The sequence below is a fragment of the Harmonia axyridis genome, chromosome 6 (genome assembly GCF_914767665.1).
Source record: "Harmonia axyridis chromosome 6, icHarAxyr1.1, whole genome shotgun sequence".
NCBI lineage: Eukaryota > Metazoa > Arthropoda > Insecta > Coleoptera > Coccinellidae > Harmonia > Harmonia axyridis.
In genome coordinates, this window is record NC_059506.1 from 602719 (window position 1) to 618199 (window position 15481).

At 34.8% G+C, this 15481-nt stretch overlaps 2 protein-coding genes across 3 annotated transcripts in view; one reads left to right on the forward strand and one right to left on the reverse strand.

The window, feature by feature from the left end:
- Positions 1–127: 127 nt before the first annotated feature.
- Positions 128–6849, forward strand: LOC123681956 (coiled-coil domain-containing protein 93). Its single transcript, XM_045620344.1, has 11 exons — positions 128–325; positions 1099–1307; positions 1358–1469; positions 1715–2023; positions 5213–5254; positions 5312–5395; positions 5453–5667; positions 5728–5841; positions 5956–6167; positions 6217–6337; positions 6498–6849. The coding sequence occupies exons 1-11, from the start codon at positions 248–250 to the stop codon at positions 6736–6738; spliced, it is 1737 nt and encodes a 578-aa protein (XP_045476300.1). The 5' UTR covers positions 128–247; the 3' UTR covers positions 6739–6849.
- Positions 6850–8060: 1211 nt separating this feature from the next.
- The window catches only part of LOC123681955, a 43794-nt gene continuing 36373 nt past the window's right edge, over positions 8061–15481 (reverse strand). The window contains exons 5-8 of one of the 2 annotated variants that reach the window (XM_045620342.1): positions 14613–14819; positions 14327–14554; positions 10731–11040; positions 8061–8323 (exon numbers count right to left, since the gene is read on the reverse strand). In XM_045620342.1, coding sequence (XP_045476298.1) covers positions 8121–8323; positions 10731–11040; positions 14327–14554; positions 14613–14819 — 948 coding nt within the window. In that variant the 3' untranslated portion in view covers positions 8061–8120. The remainder of the gene's footprint in view (positions 8324–10730; positions 11041–14326; positions 14555–14612; positions 14820–15481) is intronic. The other variant, XM_045620343.1, reaches the window with a different exon arrangement.

The following is a 15481-nucleotide window of genomic DNA, read 5'->3' on the forward strand; positions in this document are numbered from 1 at the left end:
TCAACCACAGAATAATAAATATATAAGAAACATAGACCTAATATCACAATTGATATTAGGTCTATGATAAGAGTACGTTTATGAACGTTTTAGTATTCTGTGGTTGAAATTGTCAACCTAAATTTACGTTGTCATTGTCAAGTTGACAACGTAAACATAAATACAGAACTCTTCAATGATATTGATATCAACATCAAAGATCAATTTCTGTTTTTAGTTTTATTCAAAATTCTGTGTCTAATGACCAATGGCAACCAAAAAAAATGATCGTTTCCCTAAGTTCAAACCGAAATTTATTAAAGGACTTGCGGAAAGAAATAATGAAGTATGTCTTTTGAAAATTTTGTATTTGCAGCGATATATTATGTTTGATGAATGTTATCATGTAATTATTGAAAGTTTACAAGTAGTTATCGTGCATATCTCATAAAAGTTCTACTTCTAAACGAATTATGTACATGATACTATAATAACTACAATACTACATATTGCAACATTATTATGAGTGTCATATGGTATTGGTACATGCTTACTATAGAAAACGAGTTCTTTACCAGTTCACTTAAGAAGTTATAGGGTGGCCTAGGCAATATTTCTATACATGAATACCACTCCTGGACAGATAGAACGTCAAAGATAATTCATTCAAATTCAAGAGGAATAAATCGATAACTTGATCCTGCTCTATAATATCAGATAAACATAGAATACAATAACTTTAAAATCTTCTTTAAGAAAATTCATACTATTTCCTGAAAAATTATCAGGTATCTCTTGAAAATTAAGGCAATTATGTCATTTTAGGGAACATCATTAATAATTAATTCATAATAATATTAATATGTTTACCAACCTGCATTTGGATATGATGACGGGTTGAGTTTATACCCTTGCCCTATTGTTTATCGGACATATTTGCATGGATCTTTAATTTAATTTTTAATCCATTAATTCATTTGAATGTTCAATTTACTTAATTATACTTCAAAAGTTACATATACAAAATATTTAGATCATTAAATATTTGGTTGCTTGAGCTAATTTTTTTCCTCGTTTAAGATTTCATGTTCCCAATTTCATTGTGATATATATTTGCAGGCCGATATAAGAGAAGATGAAGAACAATCAGAAAAACTACAAGAAATAATAGACTTACTTGTAGCTGCTGGATATTTTCGAGCTAGGATTAAAAACTTATCACCTTTTGATAAAGTTGTTGGGGGCATGACATGGTGTATAGAATTTTGCAACATTGAAGTCGATGTGGATTTACTTTTCCAGGAGAATTCAACTATTGGCCAAAAAATGTAATAATTTTGATTTATACTACACAATTTTCTGAATACTTGGATTTTAGTGCTTTGACTGAGAAAATAGTTGCAGTCTTACCACAAATTCATTGCCCACATCCAATCGAACCACATCAAATACAAGGATTAGATTTTATACATATATTTCCAGTTATACAAGTAAGAAGTCTATTTTATTTTAGGAAGTAAATATCAGAACAATTATAAAATAGAAATAAGCTAATCACAACTTCTGGGTTGAAATAATTGAAATATTCCTTTAACCACTTCCAACAATTCAAACATTAAATTTAATATAAAATGGATTGTTTTGGATAAAACTTGTATATCCCAACAAGGAATATATATGATATTCGGCTGGTACCAAATAAAGATAATTTTACTATGGATTTTTCATATTCCAGTGGTTGCTGAAACGTTCAATGGAATATAGGAAAGATGTCTCAAAATTTTGCTATTCGTATGCATTGAACCAGTTCGAAAAAAACTTTTATCCAAACCATGGACTTACTGACAAGCAACAACAACTTTTGCACAATATAAAAATGGTGAATGAAGTGTATAAACCTCATAGAGTGTTTAAAAAGAAGAGCATAGTACCTTACAAGGATCTAAACTCCAAGGTTCAAATAACATTATTAGAATATGGCTACAGAAGTGATATATCACAAACTCGGGACAATATTGAAGAGAATCCCAACTTCCAGGAGGATGTGAGTTTTTTAAATGTTTTCAATGTTTGATAGAATTAATTTGAGTTATTGAGAAAATCTCAAAAACTCAATTTATTGTGTAATCAATCATCTTGGTTTGTTTTGCACTTTATTGAAATTGTCTCTTGCTTCTAATTTTTTTCAGTACTCTGTGAAATAACTTTTGGTTCTCCTACAAATTTTTCTCTTTTTTCCTTATTCAAAATCTTTCCAACTTTTCCCTTTATTATTTTTTGTTTGAATCTTTATAATTTTTCCTTGTATTTCTCATAGTTATATTTGCTTCTATTTTTCATGTATCCTTGCCATCTTTTCTTCTTCTCTTTAATCTGTTTTTTAATTTTTCATCACATCAGGATGTGCATTTTCCTTTTTTCTGATTTCAATTTCCTCATGTTATGCCTGAATTTATTTCACAAATCCTCCACTCAAAATTAAATGACAGTTATTCTATTTCCCCTTTTTAATTATGTCTGAATAACAATTCGCTACACAGAAGCTTCAGATTTTACATTTTGAATCAGATATTCGAAATGTAAAATATTAAGCAGCTACTCTATATAAGGAAACAATTGTTATTTATACCTATAACACAGGCCAACAAAATGAAAAAAAAAATTTGGTGCCAGAAATCTAACACCTGATTTTAGATGTTTTTAATGTGCTGATTCCAAAAATGCCACCAGATTTTTTTTATCAGCTCTAGTTTTTGAGATACATGTTACAGGTTAAATGATATATTTTTTTCTGATAAAGGACAACAAATAAAGAGATAAATATGTACTTAATCGTCAAAATAGAAATTTCCCAGAATCTAATTAGCCAAATGGATACCTGGAATTGTCCCTGACCCAATGTTCCTATACTAGGAACTACTCAATACAATGCGCTCTTAATTACTTTTATACCTGTAATTGCCTATGACCCGATCCTTCTATACCTGCTTGGCTGTACTTGATTTAGTATATTACTGAGTTTTCCCAAGTAAAGTTGTGCTATCATTTTGTGTAAATTTTGGTCGTTTTGTAGTATCAAGACACTAAACTGAAACAATGGCATCCACAAGCAGACGTACCTGTGTAAATCATCCCGATGTTTTTTGTTATGTGTGTGGTAAATACACTTTGAAAGAGAGCAGAAAAACGATTTCTGACTTTGTGAAAAGAGCTTATTTAGCCTATTTTGGCGTTCATTTAGGAGATCAAGATAAATCTTGGGCCCCACATTTCATATGTAAAACATGTGTTGAACATTTGCGACAGTGGACAACTGAAAAGAGGAAGTGCCTAAAGTTTGGTGTACCAATGGTTTGGAGAGAACCGCGGAACCATCATGACGACTGCTATTTTTGTCTCGTTAATATTAAAGGCATAAATAGAAACAACAGACACAAATGGACATATCCTGATCTAGATTCTGCAAGAAGGCCTGTAGTGCATTCGGAACAAATACCCGTTCCATCATTCAGCAGTCTACCCGAACTGACAGAAGATGATACAGAAACATCAACGTCTGACGAAGTTAAAAGAATTCAATCAGAAAACGACAGCGATTTTGAAGCAGATTTATCAACTCCGCAGTGTTTCAATCAAGAAGAACTAAACGATCTTATAAGAGACCTGAATCTCTTAAAGGAATCCGCTGAATTACTTGCATCCAGATTAAAAGAAAAAAATCTACTTTGTCGAGGTACTAATATTACATTTTATCGTAAAAGAGATAAGGATCTGCTGCCTTTTTTCACTCAGGAAAATGACTTGGTTTTCTGTAACAATATAAAAGGGCTCTTAGAAAGAATGGGTTTGCCTGAATACACTCCAGATGATTGGCGCCTTTTTATTGACAGTTCAAAACGTAGTTTAAAATGTGTTCTTTTACATAACGGTAACAAATATGGTTCAATTCCTATTGGTCATTCTACTACCATGAAGGAAGAATATGAAACAATAGCATTAGTTTTGAGAAAAATTAAATACGAAGAACATCAGTGGTCATTTTGTGTTGATTAAAAAATGGTTAACTTCCTCCTTGGACAGCAGAGTGGTTATACAAAATATCCTTGTTTTTTGTGCCTTTGGGACAGCAGAGCTAAAAATGAGCACTGGGTTAACAAAAATTGGCCTTCAAGAGATGTCATGATTCAAGGAATACAAAACGTGATCAACGAACCTTTGGTTTCAAGAGAAAAAATATCTTACTTCCGCCCTTGCATATCAAGCTAGGCCTAATGAAGCAATTTGTGAAGGCCTTAAATCGAGATGGAAATTGTTTTTGGTATTTGTCACGTAAATTTCCTGGCATTAGCACGGAAAAACTAAAAGCTGGTATATTTGATGGTCCTCAAATAAGGCAACTTGTTAAAGATCCACAATTCACCACATCAATGAACGAGACTGAATCTAACGCTTGGAGTTCATTTGTTCAATTAGTACAAAATTTTCTTGGCAATCATAAAGCAGAGAATTACGTAGAATTAGTGGAAACTATGCTTTCAAATTTTAATATTCTCGGCTGTAACATGAGTATAAAAGTTCACTACCTCCACAGCCACCTAGATCGTTTTCCAGAAAACTTAGGTGATTGTAGTGAAGAACAGGGGGAAAGATTCCACCAGGATATTAAAACTATGGAAGATCGTTATCAAGGACGATGGGATAGCCACATGATGGCGGACTACTGCTGGAGCCTTCAGCGAGACTGCCCTAGTAAACTCCATTCTAGAAAATCGTATAAAAGAAAATTTGTATGTGATTAGTGACTAATGTAATTATGTGAATTAAGTTTTTGCAATAAATACTTAAATCCATGTGTCTTTGTTTTTTTTAACTGTCAATAGTAATATTATATATTATAACAGTTATAACGTAAATTATATACACAATTTCTTAAAAAATCTCAAAAACTAGATCTGATAGACAAAATCTGAGAACTTTTTTACATTCTGCATCCAAAAATTACTCAGGGACAGTTAAAAAATCGCTGGCACAAAATGTGTGTTGGCCTGTGTAATTAAAAAGTGGAAACAGAATAAGTGTCATTTAATTTCGATTCAAATGAATTTCCATCTAGTAAAGACCAAATTAACCCAATGTTAGGAATATTGACCAACCTGACATCATTTTATATGAGTAATATTATTAGTTATCTTCATAAGTTGCTTTTTACATTTGATTTTCAAGTTTTCTACAGGTGATTAATCATATGATGGACAATTTAGGACAAATAACCCAGGTAAGGATAACTTATGTGATTTATCATCATTTGACACTTATCAATCTACTATTTGAGGACACCAGTGATTATGACGAAATAGCAGAAGAAGATCGTGAAAAAATTTCAGAGCATTATAATAATCTCAAAAAGGACTTTGAGGTAAAGATTTTACTAATTTCAGGTTAATATGTTAATTTTTTAAAATTTTTATCACAGAATGCTACTTCTCCATCTGGTGAAGAAAATCAAGTTTCTAATTTGATGGAAAAAAAGGAAGATATCACAAAGAATTTGAAGAAATCACTTTTGAATCAATCTAAGATTAAAGAGAGCATAGAAAAAATAAAGGAATCAATAAGAGAAATAAAACTGGAACAATGCAATATTAATGAAGCCATAAAATCTTTGGCCACTGACGAAAACAATTCTGAGTGAGTTTGGATAGATTTATCTATTGAAAGAGTAAATACCTCTGTATCCTCTCATTTTAGGAAATCAAACGCTGTTGAAGAATTGCTGCTTCATGGGGACAATTTGGAAAAACAGAGACAAGAATTTGAAGAGCACTGCAAGAAAGAATCACATTCTTTAACAACTTCTATTGAGTGAGTTTTTCATTTATTATTTGTAAAAATATACCTTTGGAATTCGCCAAAGAAAAAAAAATATAACATCTAATATTCAACCAATGTCATGCAATTTACAACGTCTGTTTTAAGGAAAATCGAGACAAAATCTGCATCAGCAGATAGCAAATGCGAGGAGCTCGATCATCGCATTGAAGATGAACATGAAAAACTGAAGGTTCTAAGATTACAAGTAGCTAAAAAAAACAGAGCAATATCAACATTGCAACGAAGAATAGATGAAATTCCTAGTCGACCCGAGTTGTCTCAGTATCAGAAAAGATTCATTGAACTATACAATCAAAGTATTATTGTTTTCCGTCAAATCTGTTTCATTGCTAATTTCATTTATAGTTTCAGCGAAGCATAAGGAAACTAAGCAATATTACTCACTTTACAATACTTTGGAAGATACTAGACAGTATATGAAGAAAGAATTATCTTTATTGAATTCTGTAATTGACAATTATCCTGAGTAAGTAGAGTTAACACTTTCAATTGTATACAGGGTGAGTCATTGATTGCAACAATTAGAATATGATTAGATTAGATATGATTTTACTGATATAATAGGTTGATTTTTTTAAGCTTTCGGAATTTTCTGTGGCTAAATTGTCATTTGATTCAAATTGTAGAGCAATGCGTTCGAAAGAAGGCAAAGAAGAGTTTCTCCAACAGTTTTCAAATATTCTTGAAGGTATCAAACAATCTAAATTGAAATTAGAGCAACGTCTATTACAAGAAAAAAAGAAACGAGACGAAATGAGTGATTCCCTACATGGTTACATAGAACTGAACAGAAAATATGCAAATGCTATAAAGGAGTTAAAGATGGAATTTCAGAAGAATGAGGAAATTATAAAAAATATAATGTAATTTTTTTCATTTAGTGGAATAAGCTGTAAGTGTCATTGATGCTTCATGGTTCATGCTTCATTTTATGCACATAGTATGTTGAGTATGACCAATAAAAATTATTCATTGATATATTTTTTTTTTGTCAGAAATGATTTTTTACTGGAAAACTCCACTTTATATTCACAATAGGAATTTGAAATTCACAAATGTTTCTTTATTTGATGTATTTGGTTTTCATACACGTCAGTAATCTCTTTCAAACCTGGCTTTACAGAGGAACTACAATTTTAAAAGAACAAATAATTTTATATCCACACAGTATTTTATTTGAGAAATACAACAACTACGCAGTAGATTATACCGGGTAATAATCAGTTAAAATCTCTTATGGAAAGATGTTGATAGTTTTGAGAGGGAAGTCCAATTATGCTACAACCTCTTCCATTTCCTTCACCCTTGGAAGGAGGGTGGTCAACTTTGGAAATGAAAACCCTTGTTTTATTTCAGATTTTAGGGCAAAACTTCTGTACGAACAATTTTTCAGCAATCGGCTACCCATCCTTGGTACAGAAAGACTAGTCGCTCCAAATGATCTTATTAAAAAAATCTGGATCTGCATGATGTTTTCGCAAAATTTGCCGGCAAAATTGAATTTCGTTGAGGTGAATAATTATGCGAGTAATATTTTCGCACATAAACAATTGTCATTGTTCACTAAGTAATGCAACATCGAAGATTTCTTAACAGAATTGACAAACTTGATTTTGTCAGAAACGTAACCATTTGGATAAAAACAGCCATATCTTTTTTCTTTGAATAACAAATGACTTGTGTGATACCTCTTTGAAATCACTATAAAATAGACAATTTATTGGTGTAATGTGCAGCAATAGCTCGGTACATTTTGGTTCCACTACGATGGGCTAAACTTCATGAACAAAATAATCCATTACCAAAATATCCAATAAAATATTTCTCATAGCCCCTCCTTAAAATATTCGGAGGATGTTATTAATGTAAACGTTGAAATCATTCTTCAGCAATATTTTACTGAAAAAATTAACCAAAAAGGTGTAAAATTGTACCAACCGTAAGGACAAAACTATTGAAAGGGGCAAAAATTCATTACTTTCCAAAGAAAAAAATATCTCGAAAACGCTAAGACTTTTATAATAGAAATTTTGTCATAGCTGGTGGGTTATCCTTTGATCTACATTCTCCCTCGGTTTGACGTGGTCTTTACGGGACACCCTGTATATTGGTTCTCTAGAACAAGAACAGTACAAACATTGAGCTTTTGATCTCACAGGAATGTCGGTTTAAAAAAAAATTGGAGATTTTAAGCATATAAGAATTTTATGTTGATCATTTATTTCGTACATCATTAATGTTTTTAGTCTTCAACGCGGTGCTAAAGTGATATGGGTAGGAAAATGAGGTTGAAAGGGATTATGCGTTAGAAGCCACTCTGCAAGAAATACCACTGGATCACTGGGTTTCATTCTTGCCAGGACAGTCAATCCTTTTAGAAGAGTTGGATTTACATACGTGTTGATATAATTTTTCACATCTACTTCATTCTTCATGAGCGGATCAATATAACCTGAAAGGCGTAGATTTGTGATTCGAAGAGAGTTTGAAATATCTTTATTTTCATTATTAAAAACACATATGCCAGCTAAGCTTTGGAAACCTGTCTTCTGATGTCTTATTATTAGGTGTACAACTTTGCTTCCACAGTTTTCCAATAGCTAGGTGACTGTAGCGATAAGTGGTAGTCGAAATAAGTAGATCGTAGATATCATACGACAAGCTTAGGTATTCGTAAACATAACGCCATCGAAATATTAGTCGATTTGTGTCTGCATCTTTAAGTTATTCTCGATTAAACATGTCAGCTTACGAGCCAAATTCTCGTCATTTGCGGTAGGTTTTAATTTTCTGCTTCAATATGAAGAAATCTGTGGCTGAGGCTTATCGAATGTTCTCAAATACCTATGGTGAGGCCTCTATTAGTGAAAGAACGTGCCGCGAGTGGTTTCAAGAACGGTGATTTTGACGTCGAAGACCAGCATGGCGGTAGAGAAGGTTTTCGAAGATTCAGAATTGGAGGCCTTACTTGATCAAGACTCGTGTCGAACGCAACGAGAATTTGCAGGATCATTGGAAGTGACGCAATAAGCCATTTCAAAACGCCTGAAAGTCATGGAAATGATTCAGATACAAGGAAATTGGGTGCCGTACGAGTTCCAGCCGAGATATGTTGAACGGCGTTGGTTTGCTTATGAACAGCTGCTTGCAAGGCAAAGACGGAAGTGTTTTCTGCATTGCATTGTCACTGAAGACGAAAAATAGGCTCATTACGATCATTCTAAGCGCAGAAAATCATAAGAACATCCCGGCCATGCTTCCATGTTGACTTCCAAACCGAATATTCACGGTTCCAAGGTCATGCTCAGTATTTGGTGGGACCAGCTCGGCGTAGTGTATTATGAGTTGTTAAAACCGACTGAAACAATCACAGGCGATTGTTATCGAACGCAAGTAATGCGTTTGAGCCGATCATTGAAACGGTCGCAATACAATGAGAGACATAAAAAGTGATTTTATAGCATGGCAATGCTCGACCTATTGTTGCGAAATTGGTCAAGATATACATACTTGGAAATGTTGAAATGGGAAGTCCTACCCCACTCGCCGTATTCTCCAGACGTTGCTCTCTCGGACTATTACTTGTTTCGGTCAATGGTACACGGCCTGGCTGACCATCACTTCCGGTCTTATGAAGAAGTAAAAAATTGGATCGATTCGTGGATCGCTTCTAAAGATGACCAATTTTCTCAACGCGAGATTCGTACGCTGCCCGAGAGATGGGAGAAAGTAGTAGCCAGCCATGGACAATACTTTGAATCATAAATGTAGAACCAGTTTTTTACAATAAAGCCTCGGAATTCGGAAAAAAAAACGGAAGTAAAGTTGTACGCCTATTTAACGGGTGTTTTTTTTCGAGGTATATAACTTTAAGTTGGCATTACTGTTCAAGATGGCGACCGATTTAACAGCTGTCAAGTGATTTATTCTCAGTTTGGTTTGGCAATTCATCATGAATAGACTCACGCCTAAACAACGCTTGCAAATAGCGCAATTTTATTTCGAAAATAATGGTTCTGTGCGCAATACGTATCGCGCACTACTCCATTTTATTTTCTTTAGCGATGAAGCGCACTTCTGGTTAAATGGCTACGTCAACAAACAAAACTGCCGCATTTGGAGTGAAGCTAATCCTCAAGTGTATGTCGAAACACGGTTACACTTAGAAAAACTGACTGTTTGGTGCGCTTTATGGGCTGGTGGAATCATTGGTCCGTACTTCTTCAAAAACGATGATGGCCAGAACGTTACAGTCAATGGTGATCGGTATAGAGCCATGATTACTAACTTTTTCATTCCCGAATTGAACAACCATGATGTCCAGGTGGTGTGGATCCAAAAAGACGGCGCAACATGTCACACAGCTCGTGCCACAATCGATTTATTGAAAGACACGTTTGGTGACCGCCTGATTTCACGTTTTGGACCTGTGAATTGGCCTCCAAGATCTTGTGATTTAACACCGCTAGACTACTTTCTGTGGGGCTATGTAAAGTCATTGGTCTATATGCGGATAAGCCACAAACCCTTGACCATTTGGAAGACAACATTCGCCGTGTTATTGCCGATATACGGCCACAAATGTTGGAAAAAGTCATCGAAAATTGGACGTCCAGATTGGACTACATCCGAGCCAGCCGTGGCGGTCATATGACAGAAATCATATTTAAAATGTAATGCCACAAGATTATCTTGCGGATAAATAAAATTCATGTCAATCGAATAATCCATCGTTGTTTTATTGCAATTTAAAGTTCTATAGCTCTAAAAAAAACACCCTTTATATATAATAAGTAATTCCCAATTTGATTTTTTTTCAATTCAATGAATATGTAGGTATATGAATAATTTAAACTCACAATCTGGAAAAAAATATGTGTTCTCCTGTTTTGCGTCGGGGAGGTTCTTCGAACCATGCAATCCATCAACAATTTCTCCGTGATGACCAAATTTTCTATTAATCCAGGAAGGAAAAAACCATTCACTCGGAAGTGTACCATCTGGCCCTATGATATTGTTCCAAATTTTCACTACGTCAATTCCGCCCAAAGATAATACTACGACTGGTGCCTGACTAACAGATACAACCCTATTTGGAAATCGGGGAGTGCCATAAAGGCTCGCATATATTTCTGAAGCTTCCTCTGGAGAAAGTTGTAGTTGCCGTTCCTAAAAAGGAGAAGAAGTAGAAAAATTAGTAGAATGTGAAGGTACGAAGGTGTTTATGTTTTTATTGATTTAAATATTAAATTGATACGGAATTGTGTACCTATAAGGCCAATTGAAAAGTCCCCGGTCTGATGCACAGATGGCGGTGCTAGCAATAAACCCGTATGATTTTTAGTTAGAACCAACCTTCAAACGACACGTGTCAAAATTTGACAGCAGTCCGACCATTAGTTTGTGAGATATTGCGTTGTGAGTGTAGCTACTTTTGCTATTTGATGATGGAAAAAAAATTTGTGTGCTGATAAAATATTGCTTTTTGAAAGGAAAAAAATCCAATTGAAGCAAAATATTTGCTTGATGAGGAGTTTTCGGGGTCTGCACCAGGAAAATCAACTATCATTGATTGGTATGCTAAGTTTAAACGTGGTGAAATGAGCACCGAAGACGGCGAACGCAGTGGATACTCAAAAGAGGCTATCACCGACGACAAAATCAAAAAAGTTCACAAAATAATTTTGAATGACCGTAAAATGAAGTTGATCGAGATAGCAGACATTGTGAAGATATCATCTGAAACGTGTACATCATATCATTCACGAATATTTGTACATGAGATCATGAGAAGGCTGGGTGCAAAATGGGTGCCGCGTGAGCTCACAATCGATCAAAAGCAACAACGTGTTAATGATTCTCAGCAGTGTTTCAAGCTGTTAAAGTGCATTAAACCTGAATTTTGCGTCGATATGTGACAATGGATGAAACATGGCTCATTCTGATTTTTGGGATTTATTCAAAATGTAAATGTCCATTTTAATAAGTCACTGTAGTATAATTCAGTTGAATAAATTTGTTCTATATACAATCAAATACTATCAGGCCCAAAATAATTTTAATTTTGACTAAATGTCAGTTCAGTTCAGTCAATTGTATTCTCAAGTTCTATGCTAAAGCCATATGGTTCATTTTTAGGTTCAATCTGAACGAATTGTCGCCACTGTGTTTTATTTAGTCACTGTACATTATAAAGGGTGTTTTTTTTAGAGCTATAGAACTTTGAATTGCAATAAAACAACGATGGATTATTCGATTGACATGAATTTTATTTATCTGCAAGATAATCAGTGGCATTACATTTTAAATATGATTTCTGGCTTATGACCGCCACGGCTGGCTCGGATGTAGTCCAATCTGGACGTCCAATTTTCGATGACTTTTTCCAACATTTGTGGCCGTATATAGGCAATAACACGGCGAATGTTGTGTTCCAAATGGTCAAGGGTTTGTGGCTTATCCGCATAGATCAATGACTTTACATAGCCCCACATAAAGTAGTCTAGCGGTGTTAAATCACAAAATCTTGGAGGCCAATTCACAGGTCCAAAACGTGAAATTAGGCGGTCACCAAACGTGTCTTTCAATAAATCGATTGTGCCACGAGCTGTGTGACATATTGCGCCGTCTTGTTGGAACCACAGCTCCTGGACATCATGGTTGTTCAATTCAGGAATTAAAAAGTTAGTAATCATGGCTCTATACCGATCACCTTTGACTGTAACGTTCTGGCCATAATCGTTTTTGAAGAAGTACAGACCAATGATTCCACTAGCCCATAAAGCGCACCAAACAGTCAGTTTTTCTGGATGTAACGGTGTTTCGACATACACTTGAGGATTAGCTTCACTCCAAATGCGGCAGTTTTGTTTGTTGACGTAGCCATTCTACCAGAAGTGCGCTTCATCGATAAAATGGACGTAGTGCGCGATTCGTTGTAATAAATGGGAAATTGGTCAAACCTTCTAAATTGAATCGAACCAAATTTTACACAGTGCGAGAGGTTCGAATTATCGATAATTCATAATTAAATCTTTCAGCAGTTTCTTTGTTCTGTATCTCAAGTATATTGATCATTAATGCCACATAAATTGAGTGGTCAACACGGTTTTCAAATTTGTCTTTCAAGGTTCAATACGCAGTTATGATGATCTAATATATTTGAACGGAATAATTCTTTGGAAAAATATTTGGTAAATAACATGAAATTGCTTTTAATTCCCTCAACTAAGCCCCTCTGTAAGAGATCAATTGGGAAAATGGATTAGAAAAATTAGGCAGTATCGATCGGGGACTCAGGGAAGTCAATAGTAACGGGAATATTACGTCGGTCGCGAAACCGGACTTAGAGTAGGTAAAGCAATTTTTTTTTAAGATAAGAGTCCTATTTTTTATGGTTGAGTTAAATAAAAAAGGAAAATTCAGCAGATGAGTGAGTTCAAGGAACTTCAAGTATTTAAGAAAGAAGAATTTGTTTTACTCTAAGAAAGGACGAGCTAGGTTATTCTCAGAAGTAGAAAACAGGGGTTTTTGATAAAGTTTCAATTTTGTTTTGTTATAAAGATAGATTAGCATTCAGTGCGTGATTCGGGGGTGAAGTGAATAAAAAAAAGAAATTACACGTCTCGTGTGAAAAGTTGAAAAGGAGTTTATTAAAACTAGGTATACCAACCTAGCCCCGCGGGATAAGGGCAAGTAACAGTTTAACGATCTTTTAGGTTTCTTTTTATTTTTGTCTTGTTGAGTAGTCCTGATTCTCCCAAATTCAATGTTCAATGAATAATTAGTGGATCATTTGAGATATATTTTTCTGTATTGAAAGTTTTGGCCGTTGAGTCAAATAGTACAAATTTTTGAATATTGTAAGTTTGTTTTTTGCTTTATTATATTTGATTTCAAAGAATCAATTGAGTTTGATTAACCTGGAAATATAATCCTGTCCTCAAGAAAGAAAAATCAACAAAAAGACCTGTCCCTAGTGCGACGGGCCGAACCCACAATAACATCATATCTTCTTTATTTTTAGTCAGTGGAAAGCCGCTCTTCCATTGACACATATATACCCCCAAAGAAGGGGTTTATTACAACGTATTCCGCACAGAACCATTATTTTTGAAATAAAATGGCACTATTTGCAAGCGTTGTTCAGGCGTGAGTCTATTCATGATGAATTGCCAAACCAAACTTAGAGTAAATCACTTGACAGCTGTTAAATCGGTCGCCATCTTAAACAGTTATGCCAACTTAAAGTTATATACCTCGAAAAAAAACACCCGTTACAAGCACGTGCTCTTTTTCTCATTTCTTCTGTTGTTACATTCCACCTGAAATGCACTCTCAATCTCTAATATCATATTGTTTTTCAACTTTTCGGGTTTACAAGTGCAAACAATGAGTCCGATTTTCAAAATTGTAACATTAGTATACTTGAGAATTGAAATTTTCAAAAACTCACAGCCAACACATCCAATCCATAATTTTTTATTGCTCTCAGTATTACGTCTTTGAAACGAACACTTTCCGGCTTGATGATAGCGAGTGTTCGTTGTAGCCTTGGACAAGTGCAGACCATCAAATCACCCCAGTAGGTTCGTTTGTTTGAAGCCACCAATCTCTCACTATCGGCGGTTTCTGAGCTTGCAGGCGTCAGGAAATGTTTTGTCGATGGACAAACGCACGTGTCCTATAAGTAAGCAATCATTTTGAAAAATGATTACCCAGAAAGGTGGAGGAAGTCTCACCGACAGTCGGCTCACCAAATCCGAATCACTCGTTAGTACCCAGTCCCATTCTTCATATTCTTTTCCATCTTCCCCAATTTTCTTAACTTTTTTTCTGATTTTTTTTCTTTTTTTGTCGATACCTTTTTTAGGTTTCACTTTCTTTGGTTTATAAACGTAGTGACCTCCTGGACACGGACACATTCCTGGTAGACAGTGACAAGAAGTCTGAAATTATAGTTCAACCAAAAGATTAACTTTTTTTCTGGGGATACTGTTCAAGGTCGCAGTGAGGAAGACTGCATAGTCAGTTGAAGATTTTCGAGGTCAATATACTAACTCACAAAGAAACTGCAATGCCCAGAAGGAGCTGTTTAAATTTTAAATTTTTTTTGGTAAAACATAGATAGTACAACAAGGAGTAAATGATTGAAATTTGGAGAAAAAACGGAGGGTTTAAAATTTTTTTAAATGAATTTGTTAGTAATGTGTTTGTCTACCGCGATTATCTATACACTCCCCAACACGACTCGGCATTGATGCAATAAGATGCTCCATTTCTTCTTGAGGTTGAGGGATACTATTCCAAGCTACCTTTACTTCATGTCTCAGAGCCGCCAAAGTCCGTGGGGGCTGGGGTAAATTTCCAAGCCTTCTACCCATGACGTCCCAAACATGCTCTATGGGAGAAACATCGGGGGATCTGGACGGCATGGCAAAATATTCACATGGGTCGCTTCGAAAAAGTTTAAACTAACTCTGGCAACATGAGGTCGTGCTTCATCTTGCTGAAATATTGGATTCTCAAGCCGGTTAAGGTAAGAGAGAACTTATGGCTGCACTCCACTATTTCTTGAAGGTAACGCAGCGCTGTCATGTTACCTCGAATA

Excerpts from the sequence above, each read along its gene's own strand:
- LOC123681956 (XM_045620344.1), top strand. The coding sequence starts at position 248 with ATGGCAACCAAAAAAAATGATCGTTTCCCTAAGTTCAAACCGAAATTT. Across the intron at positions 2,024-5,212 it reads ATCCCAACTTCCAGGAGGAT|GTGATTAATCATATGATGGA; the intron begins GTGAGTTTTTTA and ends AGTTTTCTACAG. Across the intron at positions 5,255-5,311 it reads ATTTAGGACAAATAACCCAG|GACACCAGTGATTATGACGA; the intron begins GTAAGGATAACT and ends CTACTATTTGAG.